Source organism: Taeniopygia guttata, chromosome Z (assembly GCF_048771995.1).
Source record: "Taeniopygia guttata chromosome Z, bTaeGut7.mat, whole genome shotgun sequence".
Taxonomy (NCBI): Eukaryota; Metazoa; Chordata; class Aves; order Passeriformes; family Estrildidae; genus Taeniopygia; species Taeniopygia guttata.
In genome coordinates, this window is record NC_133063.1 from 32,133,737 (window position 1) to 32,149,137 (window position 15,401).

General features: G+C 33.9%; 1 protein-coding gene across 5 annotated transcripts in view; it reads right to left on the minus strand.

Annotated features, from left to right (window-relative positions):
- Positions 1 to 436: 436 nt before the first annotated feature.
- Positions 437 to 15,401, minus strand: part of CHD1 (chromodomain helicase DNA binding protein 1) — a 55,220-nt gene continuing 40,255 nt past the window's right edge. For 3 of the 5 annotated variants that reach the window (XM_072921662.1, XM_030257300.4, XM_072921661.1), the window contains exons 25-37: positions 14,417 to 14,458; positions 13,551 to 13,681; positions 13,026 to 13,164; positions 12,170 to 12,320; positions 11,052 to 11,174; positions 10,558 to 10,695; positions 8,114 to 8,362; positions 7,565 to 7,705; positions 5,443 to 5,621; positions 3,774 to 3,870; positions 3,496 to 3,553; positions 2,375 to 2,582; positions 437 to 2,176 (exon numbers count right to left, since the gene is read on the minus strand). In XM_072921662.1, the coding sequence (XP_072777763.1) occupies positions 1,813 to 2,176; positions 2,375 to 2,582; positions 3,496 to 3,553; positions 3,774 to 3,870; positions 5,443 to 5,621; positions 7,565 to 7,705; positions 8,114 to 8,362; positions 10,558 to 10,695; positions 11,052 to 11,174; positions 12,170 to 12,320; positions 13,026 to 13,164; positions 13,551 to 13,681; positions 14,417 to 14,458 (2,020 nt within the window). In that variant the 3' untranslated portion in view covers positions 437 to 1,812. 5 annotated transcript variants of the gene reach the window in all.

Sequence of the window (15,401 nt, forward strand, 5' to 3'; positions counted from 1 at the left end):
GCCTAAACACTATTCAACAGTCAAGCTTGAAAGCAGAACCACTCAAACACCTCAGCTCCTGTCAAGATGAAAAGTTAAGAAATTATGCAGTTAAGAAATTAACCAAGTCCCAGCCTACACTAAATGAGCAGCAACTATTTAATGTGCAGCAACTGTACCTATAGTAAGATCCTTAGACATATTCTGTGGTCAGACTGTGGTTCTATGGAAATGCTTCCACATAAACCTGCTTAATTGGAAAAAATACTCCGTATTGCAGGAGCAGAGAAAAACTGCAGCAGCAGATGCAGCTCCTGCCACCTGATGCTAGTCTAGGTACATTCTCTATTTATAATCACCAGGATTAAAATTCAGTACTTTTAATGTTTTTATGGTAAACCTGAGGAAAAGTAACACAGTATAGAAAAACACAGCAGAAAACTACAAGACCCACACGTCCTTTTAGTTTAAATTTAATTTGTCAGATAGAAGTTATCTATGTACAATCAGTGTGCATTGTAACAATTCTGTCAATAAAGTAATAATTCAAATCTTCTAAAATATTAACTACCTGCATAGCACATTTGACATTATTGCCCATGTTGAAGAGGGAATATATGAATTTACAATTAATTTTGATTGATTTTGATACTGAACTGTTCAGGTATTTGACAAACCTCCTTTAAAACCAATGCACCTGAAAAGCTTTCCAGAGCACTGTTTAGCTAGATATTTCTTACCATTTCATTACAAACAATCACAACACCAACAGCTTAATACAGAAAAAAGACCCCCCCAAAAAACAATGCAAAAAACCCAACAGAAAACCCCAAATAACAAAAAAAACCCCACCAAAACAAATAAACAAAAGAACCCCATGAACCTCACCAACCCAACAAGAAAAACAAAACAAAAAACCCCCCAAAAAAGTCCACAAAATCACAAACCAAAATATGTATCTAAAGTATCAAAAAAGGGAGCACTAAATGCACAAAAGTTGCCTTTCCCCATTTTTACATTCTGAACAGTGACTCCATCAAAATCTTTTATTGAAACATGTACATACACTGAGTTTCATAACTGTGACAAGAAGTCCTGAGTTGGTGGAGAAAGGAACAGTCAAAAAAATGCATGAAGGGGGAAAAAGCTCATTTAATAAATTTACAACAATTTACAGCCATTTGTTTGTGTTTTGCTTTTTTTTTTTTTGTTTGTTTGTTTTTTTTGTGGTATGGTTTTTTTCTTGTTTGTTTTGTAAAAAGGCATTGTACCTGATCACAAACAGGAGAAATCCTGGCTATTTTACAGTTATAGGTACAGAATTTAAATATTCAAGCTTGTGATGAAAAGCGGCAAAGTGGTCGCAGTGTACAATGTAAACAAATAGCTTTGGAAAGTGAACAAAGTCCTTGAGAGTTCTTTACTAAGAAAAAAAATATTCTCCCCATTCCCTCCTGAAATATGAGCATAGGTCAGTGTTTAAAAGTTCATTTACAAACATAACTTAAAACATTATCAGCCTCAAACCACTTTGACATGAAGAGTGTTATACTAAGATCCAGTCTGAAATGGGCAGTGTTGAGGTCCCTGTAAAAGTAAACATCTTCCATTTCTTAAAAAAAAGTGCCACAGCATTTGCAGCACAGTGCAGCATAAACTTCAAATACAAAAATATTTTTCTTCTGTTGGGATAATAGACCTTGCATCCTGGAAAGACGTAACAATACTGCTACTGATAGAATATCCCTTCTGTATCTTTCAAGTCATGTAAGGCAATTATTGTGTTAATTTACTGTATATGGCTAAAAGAATGTCCAGAAATATCAGTTTTTGTTATGTTTTCCGGCTACTCCATGTATGTTCAGGTGTACTTTTGTGATCTGATGAATGTTCAAATGGAGATCTGTGACCTAGGGGAGATCTTGAACCATAAGGAGACCTCTGATCCAGTGGTGACCTTGGGCCACTACCTGAAGCTCTGTGGTCCATTTGCCAGTCTGAGTGGTACCTGTAATCTCTGGGAGATTTATGATGGCTGTACTCGGAAGAGGAACGGTGATCTGAATGTATCCTGTGGTCTGAATGGGAACGGTGATCCAAATGAACACGGCTGTCTTTTATACTCCCTTCCAGGCTTGACCTGTGGTCTCTGTTCCTGTAGTCATCTAACTTCCTATGTTTACTATCACTGTAGTATCTAAAAAATAAGAACTTAATAGTATTAGAGTTACTGGTAACACAGCAAGAGCTACAATTATGTAGAACTGACAGAAAAGCATTAGAGAAAGATCATTGTTGCAATTTTGTGTTTTACTCAGAAAAGATTGGTACAAGCATAACTACAAAAGCACAAAGGGAATTCTGACCAAATTTCAAAATTGCTCAAGAAACTCACCTGTCTTGTTTGTAGTGATCCCAGTCTCTGTGATCTTTTCCATTGCTGAAGGCTGAATAGGGCCTTTTCCTGGAGTCATTTTTCTTGTAAGCATCTCCCTGATGTCTGTCCTTATGATGATCATGGTATTGTGACAGATGTCTATCAGAGGAATAGCTGTCCCTGCTACTGTCATCATGGTTTGTATTCTCCTTCAGTCTTTCCACATCTGTTTAATAAAGCACAGGTTAAAAGGAAGTATCGTAACATTTTTACTTCGCCTAATTCAAACAGCATTTCTACCTGTCAGCGGTAAACCAGTATGAAATGGGTATCATTTAAAAGAAACAAGATCTAAATAGTGGAAAATCAAATGCATTAATGCCAGTGAATAGAAGAAAATCTCAGATTTAAGTGGAAAGCAAGCTAGAATGCAGGTGCATAGGACTTGGAAACTGAACTTCTAAACCTCTCCATTCAGTCTATGAAACTGACTGTCCAAATGGGCAGTGAGTAGAGGGTACCTTCAAGTAGAGCAATATTGGATAGAATGGCAGCAACTTCCTTTCTAAGAAGGGATAGACTTAGTATGAGTAACAGTTCTAAAGAAATGCCTTGTTAGCAAAAGAATTTCAGTGGTATTCCTAAAATTCATGATTGTTGATTTTAAGTCCATGACAATATACTTGGAAGTTCAGTAACACAAGATTAAATAAAGCACTATATTCATAAAAGCAGGTGTGAGAATATGTGGGGAAAAAAAATCAGTGTTATTCACAACAATAAAAGACAGCCCCGGTAACTAATGACTGTGAGCCCCTGTCAGACTGTGACCGACTAATAAACTGCTTTCTTTCATTATAGTGATACTGCAACAGTTTAAGTAGACCTCTTGCCCTCTCCTAAATTTAACATAAAAATTGTTTTTTTTAAAGGATGCTTAAATAACCTGGTAAGTACCAACTTCACTCTGCACTCTGTTGGATTTCACCAGCAAATTGGTGAAGCCTTTTGAACTAGTCTATCATTGTAGACCTTAACACATTTCTCTATGTGGAAAACAGACCCAGAAGACATGTGAAATGAAATAAACATGAATACTTAAGGTATTTAACACAAGAATATACTTAAAAGTTTCTTACCTGGATTTCTAATTACATGTGTATTCACATGACCACTAACATTCTGATCATTGTGTTGCTAAAAGAGACAAACACATTAGTAAATGTAATTATTGGTAAAACCCAAAGTTTATTTGAATACATTAGAAAAATACTCTATCAAAAGAGACTACTATACTGCAAATACAAATACTAACTTGAAGTGTATTTCCATATTCTTTATAATCCTCTATATCTAGCAAAAGTTGTAATAACTAAAATATATATTTGGGTATTTCAGAAGGATGTGAAAATATTACCTGAGACTCTTGACGTTTTTTGATTGCGTGTTTATACAGTTTGTGCAGCTTTCTGGCATCAAATTCTGTAAACTTAGAGACAAAAATCCACAAATTTCTGAGGAAGAAGAAAAGAGAAGTTGTAATTCTTTAAATTCTTTTCTCTATATTATGTAGCAGAACACGGATTTGACTTGAAATTATTTGAATACCACTTCAGTAAACCTGAAATGCTATATAATCCACACAGTATTGCCAAATTGCACAAGAAGTGTTGTAAATTAAATATTTGAAAAACGGATTCCTTTAACCATTTTTCACTTTTTAATATTTATTTTAAGTACTTGAGAGTGTGAAGTGCATAGACAGTTACATTTTTGTGAAATGCTTATTAAAAACATAGCTATGAGTTTATATATATCTCTTCTGAAAATCTGTTTGAATTCTCAGTATTTAGCAGTCTGTAAAAAAGAAAAATTTAAGTACCTAGCCTTTTCTTCCATGATCACCGGTAAAGTTTTTTTTAACAGATACTGATTATTTTAGTGAAATTTGCAGGTGGAATGCTTAGAAAAATCTACAGAATAACAGTGATCAAAAATATTTGAAGTGTGGAGGTTCACAAAGCAACAGTATGCTCCTTCACTGTGATTATTAAATATGATAATTCCTGTCCAGAAGCTTGCCTAAGTAGGCAACAAGTCAATGGTATGTTTGATGAGACCATTCTAACTTTACATAAACTATACTACTTCTTACCAAATATACCTGAAATAAGTATTTTATTTATCTACACATAGTATCATAGCATTATTATGAGTAACAATTCTATTAGAAGTTTCTGCTTAAAATAATAAATAATTTTCCAAAACCTAAGACATGGGTCTTGTTTTGGTATCTCAGATCACCTTACTATTTTCAAGTAAAGGAAGTAAAATCAGCAGAAGCATATTACACTAACAGAATTCTTCAAGAAAATGCAGTACTTAAGAATTTGATATATATAATCACAGGATGTATTTTCAAGCATAAACTGAACATTGCAACAAACGTAAGTCAAATTGCATTAAGAACTTATCAATGAACTACAAGACCAATCTTTTTTTTCTTAGTTCTTTTTATACCTTCACCTGATATAGATGCAAACTCTTCCCTCACTTCTGAAGTGCATCTGAGTACATTATGATAAATACTTGTTATCAACTAATAGTTAATATAAAATAAGTAATTTCATTTTAGATTACATTTTAAAAAAAGAAAGAATTCTACAACTTAGACTCATATATTCAACACAATTTTAGAACTGCATATTTTCAACACAAATTATTAAAAACCAAAAATGACCTGAAGTTGAAAAAACAGATCTTTAAAGGTAAGAATGGTTTTGACTAAACACAGTGACAGTGACAAGTCCCCAGCATTTGCTGTCAGTGTTAAGCAGAGAGATGTCTCCACCCTCTGGACAAAATACGGGGCTCTGCATCAATCCTTAATCCAATGCTTAGAATCAATCCATTCATCACAGGTCAGAACAATATATAATCCCCTTTTAATAGACTCCTATTTAAAACAGCAGAATGATAAAAGAAAGAGGGAAAAATAAACAGGAGAAATAACTAAAATGTACTCTTCTCAATGGAACCAATTGTAGATTTCTATTTTTCAAGTAAAACCCAAGAAAATAACTTACTTTCTCCACTGTTTAATTTGTTCAGGATTTGTGTACTCCTTTAGACATTCAGTAATATGATCCCCAATTTTGATAAGACACTGTCTAGTATGTTCCAGCTGTTCTCTTTCAGAAAGGCCCTTCTCTGGTCGATCAAGCTGTTTCAATGCTGCCTTGACAGGTCTCATTCTTTCTTTGCACTGTGAAATGGAAAAAAGGAATGTATCGATTCAAAATAAAACAATTTATTCTAAAGCATGACCCACCTGTTACTGTGATACATAACCACAGGTGAAGACAGTATTGTTAGAAATCAAATGAATTACAAGACCCCCTCAGAGGTCATATAAATGTTTTACATGTTCCTTTCAGAAAATTATCAATCCAACTGGAAATTCACTTCTCTGTGAAAACATCAAATTATATAAAATATATCAAGCTGTAGAAGGTGCTACATTTGTATATCTCAAACATTTGTATATCTCAAATGTCAATTGCTTCCCTGGGAAAAGATCTGACCCTCACCTGGCTACAACCTGCTATCAGGCAGGTTTGGTAAAGGCTCCCCTGATTGTCCTTTGGACTCAAAAACCCCAGCTGCCTCAGCCACTCCTCATAAGACCTGTGCTCCAGACCCTTCCCCAGCTCCATTTCCTTCTCTGGACTTGCTTCAGCACCAAAATGTCCTTTTTGAACTGAGGGGCCCAGAACTGAACACTTGAGATGTGGCCATAGGGAATGCCTAGACTAGCCACAGATAAAGGTCGTGCATTCTTGAATTTTCATATTTTGAATCCAATGTTTTAATAATAAATCCAGATAAATCCAGTTGGCATGGTTTAAATTGCAAACACTTGCTTAATCATACATCAAACTCCAATAGCATGGTACCCATGACCAGAGTATCCTCATTGTCATCAAGGCCACTGTCAGTTAAGCCTGAACAACATTTCCATTTGAAAGTGCAGGTATGTTTAATTAGACTGCTTCTGACCATGGCATAATGATAAGCACCAATCACCTCCTTCCCCACTACATGCTAGCAAACCTAGAAAAACCAAAAAAATACCTGGAATGGAATGAAACGGAATATCACCATTACCAGGTAGGCATCTAGGGACAACTCAAAAAAACTGGGGAAGCTGTTCCATTGCCATCTCATGCCACTAAGTAATTAAACATCTGGTTTACATATTAAACTCGCCACATTAAAGTAGCTTTTAAAAAGACAACTTATGGAGTGCAATTCTTAAATAGAGAAGTGATCAGAATCGTGTAACTACACATGGAAATCAAATTATTTTCTGTCATATGTCACACAGACATATCCACTTGAATCACTCAAGGCCCATGCTGAAAATCACAGGTGAGTTACTTGGATTGTTTAGACTAAACTCATGGACAGTAACTGCCATACGCATAATAATCCTACTGGCATTCTCACAGCAAGCACCCACAATACACCCAACAGACCTGGCTGGCAAAAACACAGCTGTTGAAATCTGAATGACAAAACAACCACAGCTGTTCAAAGTAACTCTGATACTTTTCCATGGGCCTCAGCCAACCTATAAATCTTCATCTAAATTGTGCATATACATTTTTCTCAAATAATTAAACATAATTCATTTGGTGTAAGAGACATTGCCTCAGCAAGATATTTCTAAGTGCTTTAGGATTGTTTCTTCCTGTGTTTACTAATTAAAGTTTGCAATACTTCAGAAGAGAAGTGCTGAATCCTAGTTTTTCTTGCTATCTTACATAGAAGCTATTATATATTATATGGTGGACCAAAGACTCCATCAATTCCAATTACATTCATTCACATCTGCTCTTAAGAAGCAGGATATACAAGTGATTCTTGAGGATAAATCTTTAAAGTTTATATTCTCAACCTATTAATCATACAAACTATTGGGTAAGTTTTTTCTATTATCTTGCATATATACAGCAAAAAGGCAAAACAAAACTGCTAGAACTGAGTAAAATATTACATTACTATACTGTCAATAACATTAATTGATCCAAGACTTAGCAAAAGATCACCTGTGTTACTGGGCCAAGCAATAGTATCAAGAATATCAGTAAATGTCCTCATTTAGACTATTAAGTATACAGACTAATTTATTAAAAGATGACTTACCACACTGAAAGTTTTCTGATCTAGCTCTTCAGATTCTTCCGATATAGGAATTGGTTCACTAGATGCAGTAATATGAACTGGAGTATCCAGCAATGGAATTTTTTTAGTTTTTTCTTTATTTTCGGATTTGATTTCATTTACCTAAGAACAAAATAAAAAAATATTTAAGTACATTTTATTTTGGTTCTGCAATTATAACATATGACAATACCCGTAACTACTGCATTTTCTTCAGTATGTAAGAATAAGATCTATGCTGACATTCAATGACAGTACATTTTACTTTCTCTGTGAAATGGAAAAGGAAAATGGAAAAAAATATTTTTCTGCACACATTCAGTCCAATTAAGAACTATATCATTGAAGATGTACTTCCCCATTTAAAATGCCTGTCCTAGTGGTTTCAGATAGTAAAAATAAAGCTTCAAATGACATAAAATATTTTAATGAAATGACAACTGATCAGATCCACATTTTTGCATCTCAAAATAATTCACATAAACCTGGTGGCCTTCTCTAGCGCTATGTATGACAAGTAAACCTAGTTACCTTCTCTTCCTTTACTTCTTTTTCTTTCTGTGTGGATTCTTTTACTTTATTTTCTCTCTTTTCTTTTAATTCTTTCTTATCCTCCTTTTCTTTTTTCTCCCTTTTCAAATCCCTCTTATTTTCCTTTTCTTTTGTCTCTCTTTTTTCTTCAGCTTCCTTCTTTATGCCAGTATCTGGCTCAGGCTTTTCTTCATTTTCTTTTTCTGCTTTAAATTTTTTATGCAGATGTTTCACTGAAACAATCTCATCCTGCAATATGCAAGCATATATAGCACGTCAAACTGGGTTCCGATCTATACAAGTTTTGCAACTATCAGATAACAACACTTCTTATCTGTGAATTTTTTATTCCTGGACGTAGATTTATCAAATCACCTCTCAAATAGAACTGAATGCAGTTGGTAAAGAAATATGAGAACTATGCACTCACTTCCGTGATGTGACAAAGCAATTGATTTGGTGGAGGCAGTGGGCATGAGAAATTGCATCCAGTTAACTTGAAATAAAGTTTGAATTTGGTGCCTTTAAAGGCTGTTAGACTGAAGAACTGAAGTCTAAAAGGAAGCACGGTATTGCAAAACTGACCTGATCAGTCAAGACAGTAAAGTGATGGGAGATGTTAGAAGACCTCTGATCTAATTAGCTTTGTCCCAATCCCATATTAAACACTCACAGGACAAGGTAACAGCATCCTAACTTTCTCTTTTCCAGAACTCTTCATATTACTAGGCTTTAAAAAAAATTTTAATTACAGACTTGCTGTTATGTGCCCATTTAGCTGTTTGGAAGTGAACTCTGTATAATATTCACTGAGAAGGTCTGAGATCAAAACTAATATCCTTTCAGACACAGAAAAATACTATAAATAAAGTATTATCATAACATAGGTGGAAGAATCGTTATCATGTTTGAATTTATTTGAACATACTAGAAAGGCACATACAAAAACTGCTTATCTGTTGCATAAAAACAAATGAAAGACTGTCTAATACTTGAACAAGTTACTTATAAGAGGTATAAAGTTATGAGTACAGCCAGGACTAGGTTATAGAGTTTAGGTATCATGGAAACTTTCTAGCAAAAATCCTATTATTTAAAAACTTTCCTGGTAATTCTAGTAGTAAAATAGGTAAGTTTTAAATATTGCACACAATATGGAATCTAAGTAGCTAAAGCCAGTAGTTTAGGAAGGTTGTAGTATACAGTTCAGTTTTCAGAAATGCAATTGATATTCAGTGTCCAAAAACTGAAGTGATGACTACCGGTTAACAGAGAGGACAGCATTCTAGGCAGTTTACCTAAACGTAGTTAAGTTCATAAACTGATGGCAGTGTCTTCTCTTTTGAGTGGAGATTAAGACTAACACTCATTTTTAAAGTAGTCTGAACAAATTATTTGCTAAGTTTTAGGGTTCAGTTGTCCAATTAATGTACTGGGAACTGTGGCAACATTTACAGGTCTTAGTCTTACATTTCAGGCAGATTATTGTAGCTATAAACACAAGGCATCTACATTGAATTTCTTTTTTACTGCTGGCTTCAAATTTTATTCTTTATAGTACAATTTAAACACATACACTGAAAGAGTGATTAAAATTTACTATTTTTTCATAGATTTATCATGGCTTTTCTAATGCAAATTTTAGCTATGTATTTCCGTAAGTATTTTTTCTTTTAGAACAAGTTGACAATTACAATGGCTTGTAAATGTTTGCTTTAAACCAAGTAGAGAGTATTTTATTGATTCCAGAATTGCAATAATTTCCTTCAACTGCTTTCATATTAGCTGTGACATGACCCTAAATTTTATCCAAATTTTTATGTCTAGTGATTTTGCTATGTGAGAAACAGCAAAAATAAGACACAACAAAAGCACAATACCAAGATTAATAATCAGAAGTAAAAAAACCTAACAAGGCTAAACAGTCTTTCTGAAAAATGAGAGCCATGATGTATATATGAGCTTTCATATGCAGGTCTTGAAATACAATTTTTTATGCTGTTCATTCTAATTGAGCTTGATGGTATTTTTCTCAGCCTCAATAAGAAAACCTTTACCTTAAGAATCATCACCAGTAGTAGTAACACATGAGCAAAATCCAGTAGTTTTACAACTGTGATTTGCAATTCTAGCAAATACAGGGTTAATGCTTTAAAAAAACCTGTTGAAACTAAGCAATGTCACTAATAATTAGACTATAATATTTTAATAACAATTTGGAAAACTCATAATTCATTATTTATTAGTTTATCATTAAGCTGAAATAGATAGTCTTCCCTTTGCTTGCACTGATGCTACATCAGTTGTAGCAGCCAAAGAGTGGGAAAAGGATGACATTCAGGTTTTTTAATTTTATTAAACTGAGCAGAAGATGAATACAAATTGATACTAACAGGAAGAACTGAATGTATGGTGAGTATCTTTACTGTGTGAAAAATGCTCACCTTGTTATTCTCATCATCATCTTCATCGGATTTTTCTGAGGGTTGTGGTGAAGAATCACTTTTTATTTCTTCTTTTAATTTTGCAGCCTTTAGCACCTTATTCTTCTTAGTTCTCGTTTTCCTCCTCTTTGAGTTGCCCTGAATACAAATTTTTAATCATGTCAACTGACAAGCATCCTTGCACTATATTTGCAAAATAAGACTTGGTTTTACATCAAAGAGAGGGCTCCTTTTATTTCTTGCCACTAATGACCACCACTTTACTCAGGACTGGAGACAGAACTTAGTGCAACAGTAGAGAATACACACAGATAATAAAAGAACAATACAATATGAAACTTGCAATTAATATCCTGAGTTTATCTTATGTTCTACAATTAGCAATAGAGTAATACTACACAAATAAAAAGTGCAGAACTAAAAAATGAAAAGAATCAGGTGACATGCCAAAAAGCACTCTTTTACCTTATTAACAAATGCCACATTTTACTTACTGCTCCAGCGAGCCTTTGTGCTTCCTTCCTTGCAAGGTCTTTATTCAGTAATTTAATGAGGTAGTCTGCACGGGTCTGTAACTGCTTTGCCTGGGGTTTCTTATCTGGATCATCAGGCAAAATCTGAGGAGAAAATGGTAACATCATGGTTGTGAGTACAGATTATTAATTTCAGATGTTTGCCTGGAGCACACAGAACAGAAAAAGCTGTGCAAAAGGACATGGTAAACAATCCACTCCAACTATACCTAGTAAATACATCAGAATGTTTAAAGCAAAGGAGAATCTCATAAAAGTTTTAATTTCTCTCCAATTAAGCCAGTGCAAGCAACCAATGCACAGTCTTGGAAATTGCCTTAGAGTTTAAAACCAACTCAAGAAACAAGACTCAGATTTCTGTCTCCACTCTTAGATACTTCATCTAAGAAATTATGGGCACCTATACCAATCAGTCACAGAACTCCTGGCTCTGACTCATTCATCTTCTAAATGCAGCTGCCAAGAATACAAACACATGGTTTCAAAAGCCAGACAAATTAATGAAAGGCAGAAGTAGGAATCATTACGAAGCAAATCTGGACACAAACCTGGCTTCTTAAATCCCAAAGCTATAGGTTGTTGGCACTGTCGCAAAGTTTACTTCACCCCAGACTTTTCCTCAGTATCTGCTGCTCACTATAGCTAAGAAGTTATTGCACTAGCTACTCTCAATGTTGGGAGTGGAAGACAGTTTCAACTGAAGAACCTGAGGATTAAGCAGGGATGAAGAAACTAAATTAAAACTCTAGAGAAACCTCCCTTCTCAAAAGAGTGAGAACACAAAATCAGAATATCTGAAGTAAAGAAGGAAAAGAGTGAAAAATCAAATTACATAGGGCCAACCATGCGAGAATATGAAAACACAACTGACTGCAAGAATGCATGCTTCAAAATAAATACTCAAGACCCCAAAATCTAGTAATATACCACAAGAAGGATATGAATTATGTACGAAGTACAACTGACATACAATGTTTCCGCAATTTCGTTTATCATAAAGTAAACTCTTTTGGTAACACTACGTAGCAGCATCAATACCTAAGCAAATAGTCTTTGATAAACTATTGTAGATGGCATACCTTCTGTGTCAAACTGAGATCAGGATCCATTTTTATCATTTCCCAGCTGCCATAACCATATTCATATATGCCTATCAACAAATTGGAATCATCTTCCTTACCCCAATCTATATCAAAATGAGCTGCCTTAGTGTGGCATGGGATGACATATCTAGAAGAAATACATTAGAAAGAAAAATACGTGATTTTTACATCTGAAACTTAGCGAGGGAGAAGAGACCATACTAAAGGTAATGTAACTAGATTTATTTTCTCTGCCGAGATGCTGGTAAACTTAAGAAATTAATCCAAATATTTATAATATTTTCTTAGTATTTCTATAAAACAGTTATTGAAAGCAGCACTGGAATGTGTTTTAAAGCTGATTAAGACTAAAATATGAAGAACAGATATCTGTCTGTAGCCATGAGCTGTATGGCAGAATTGGCTAGCCACGAATAAAAGCAAAAATCATAATCCGAGTGTTCTAACTAGCGCAGTTTAGGAACTGCAATACACAAGGTGGCAAGTTTAGAGGGTAGGAACAAATACTGCTGCACTTTGATACTCCTCTCAAGCAGAGATGACACATTCAGTTCCTCAGCAAACCTGAATTCTAGTCCTAATTATTTTTAGTAATTGAACACAGTTCATAGTGAATACAACTGACAAGTTAAAACTGTTACGGCTTCTGTGGCAAAAGGAAAAAAAACCGAAGCTGTGGAGTAGGTTACTGCTGTCTCTTCTTAAAGGGAATAGAGGGACAATGCTTTTAATAGAGTGTCTAAATTGCAAAAAAAAAAAAAAAAAAAAGGCTAGTAAGACTTCAGAAGTTTTCTGCATTATTATTCTCTTAAAAATATGCAAAAATCAGTACCTTTTTCTTTCTTCTGGATCTGAAGGAATGGATTTGTGCAATGGTGCCAACTCTTCTTCATGAGAGATGACTAACTTTGCATTAACTTGCACTCCTGAGATTCGGAATGTTGGGCCTTTAACCTTCCCAAGTCTACCTCCTTAAAATAAATGACAACACTATAAAATATTTACCTTTGCAAATAACATCAGAAAAATGTAAAGGAAACAATTGTATCATATCACCTTTCCTTGACCAAATGCTTGAATTAAATGTTTCAGAATTGAAAAGTCCCTACATAACAGGACATCAAAATTTCACAGCAAATCAAAAACCTATTTCATTTTTTAGTGGCAAGTCACACATAGAAAGAGGAAAACTGTTACCTTACTATAACTCTGGGGTTTTTTTAATTATCCAGTATGCATCCTAACATTTTTGTTCATATTTCCCAACAAAATTGCTTTCTGTTATAATCAGAATGCAAGAGTAACTCATTCTTCTTGTAATTTTTCACTGTCCTCTCATGCCCCCTGAATACTGTACCTGCTCTTTCTTGTCCAGATGAATTGTCCTTTAAGGCTTTAATGCATCCATTATGCACAAGCTCTCCCAAACGTCTGAGATCTGTCTCTGATTTATCAACTAGCTCAGCATCTCTAGCTACAGCATCTAACCTGTAATAAAAAAATGACTCATTTTTATAAGTCTGAAAATTTGGCAGTTGTGAATGATTTCTTCAGACTTCAAAACAAAATAAATGATCACATAAGTTAGCAGTCAGCTGTGGTTTCTATTTGGTGTACAATTTTGATCCAAGAAGAAAGACCCTAAATTATTTAGGTATGAGGACAATAAAACAAGACCTGTAAAGAACCCCCTACCCTGGTGTTAAATTATTACACATTTCTTTAGAAAAGAAAATGAATCATTAAATCATACATACATATATGTATCATGTGATCATATGCACTATAAATATTTCTAAGAATTAATATTTGCAAGGATGGAAGTTTTTCTTAAAATAGGAATAATGAGAGAAGCTTAAAAAATGACAATTGACAATATGTAAAATGCAAAACTAACTTTAACAGAGTGGATAAACTGATGGGCTTTCAACAGGCTTATCAAACATGACAAGTGAATGATTATCACCAGTGAAGAATAAACAAGTCAGCAGATAAATATAAAGGGTGTGTTCTTCCAAATGGCAAAGTCTGTTGTGTGGTTGTCTGCACACATACCATACATGAAGAAATGGAAGATACTACATTAAAGTCACACTATATTCAAGATGCTGTATTTCCCCTACTGCCTAAAGTTTCATGGTACATTCTAACTTCTATAAAAATATATATATGAAAAAAAAAATATTCCAAGTTGCCATGCAAATAACAATCAAACAACTTTACCTCTCAAGAGGGCCACCAAATTTCTTGTAACTCTTGATAAACCTAGTAACAGAAAATAATTTTACCATATAAATATATGCTTAACAAATAACATTTGTTTTAATATTGCATTGATACAATTGTTAATCTTAGTATAATGCTATGTGGACAATGCAGGAAAAAAGGACAGAGAGAGTAGAGCAGCTTCACATATTCAGATAACTCAAATAAAATCAATTTTATGGGTTTAAGAATTGATATAAATAAAACAATAGAAGATATAATTTATTTCAGAAATCACTTTATTAATTTCACAAGACTGAGGATTCCACAGCTGTATATATCTAAAAATGAAAACTGAATGTGGATTAACAGTAAATGAAGATTTCAGACATCATGCTATGTATGGTTATAAGGTTATTAAAAAGAAGAATCTCCAACAGATAATTGGAAGATTTAGGAAAATGACATGAAAGATGCTTTCTGTTCAAATACCTAAGCAATGGAAAGAAACTAGAGATACTTGGAGGAGAAAGGAAATTAAATAGAAATAATAATTTTAAAAATTTTAAATACAATAAAAAAAAAAATAGAAGAGAGAAAACTTCCTCAACAATAAAACTGATTGTTCAAGCAGAAGAACAGCTTTGAGAAAAGTACCAATTTGCCTCGCTGTTAGATGAGATAGCAAGCCAAGAAGTATCTTTGAAGTTATTCCTCTAAAAAAAATACTCTGAAGACTTTACAGCAATTTGGGAAAACATGCATACTTTAGTTTCAGAAGCAAGCAGCATTTCACAAACCCAAAAATGCTAATCAAAATAATTCCTCCTCCTCCTACCAAAACAATACGTCAGCAAATATTTAGCATATACAGAAGGGACCAATGATAATACAAGTTTCAAACAGGATTTTGTAATTTCTTAGTTTTTAAAAAGCAGGATTTAACAATTCAATTATAGTGCCAAAAAGTTTAAAAAGAAAACAAAATCCAATCAAATTGTTT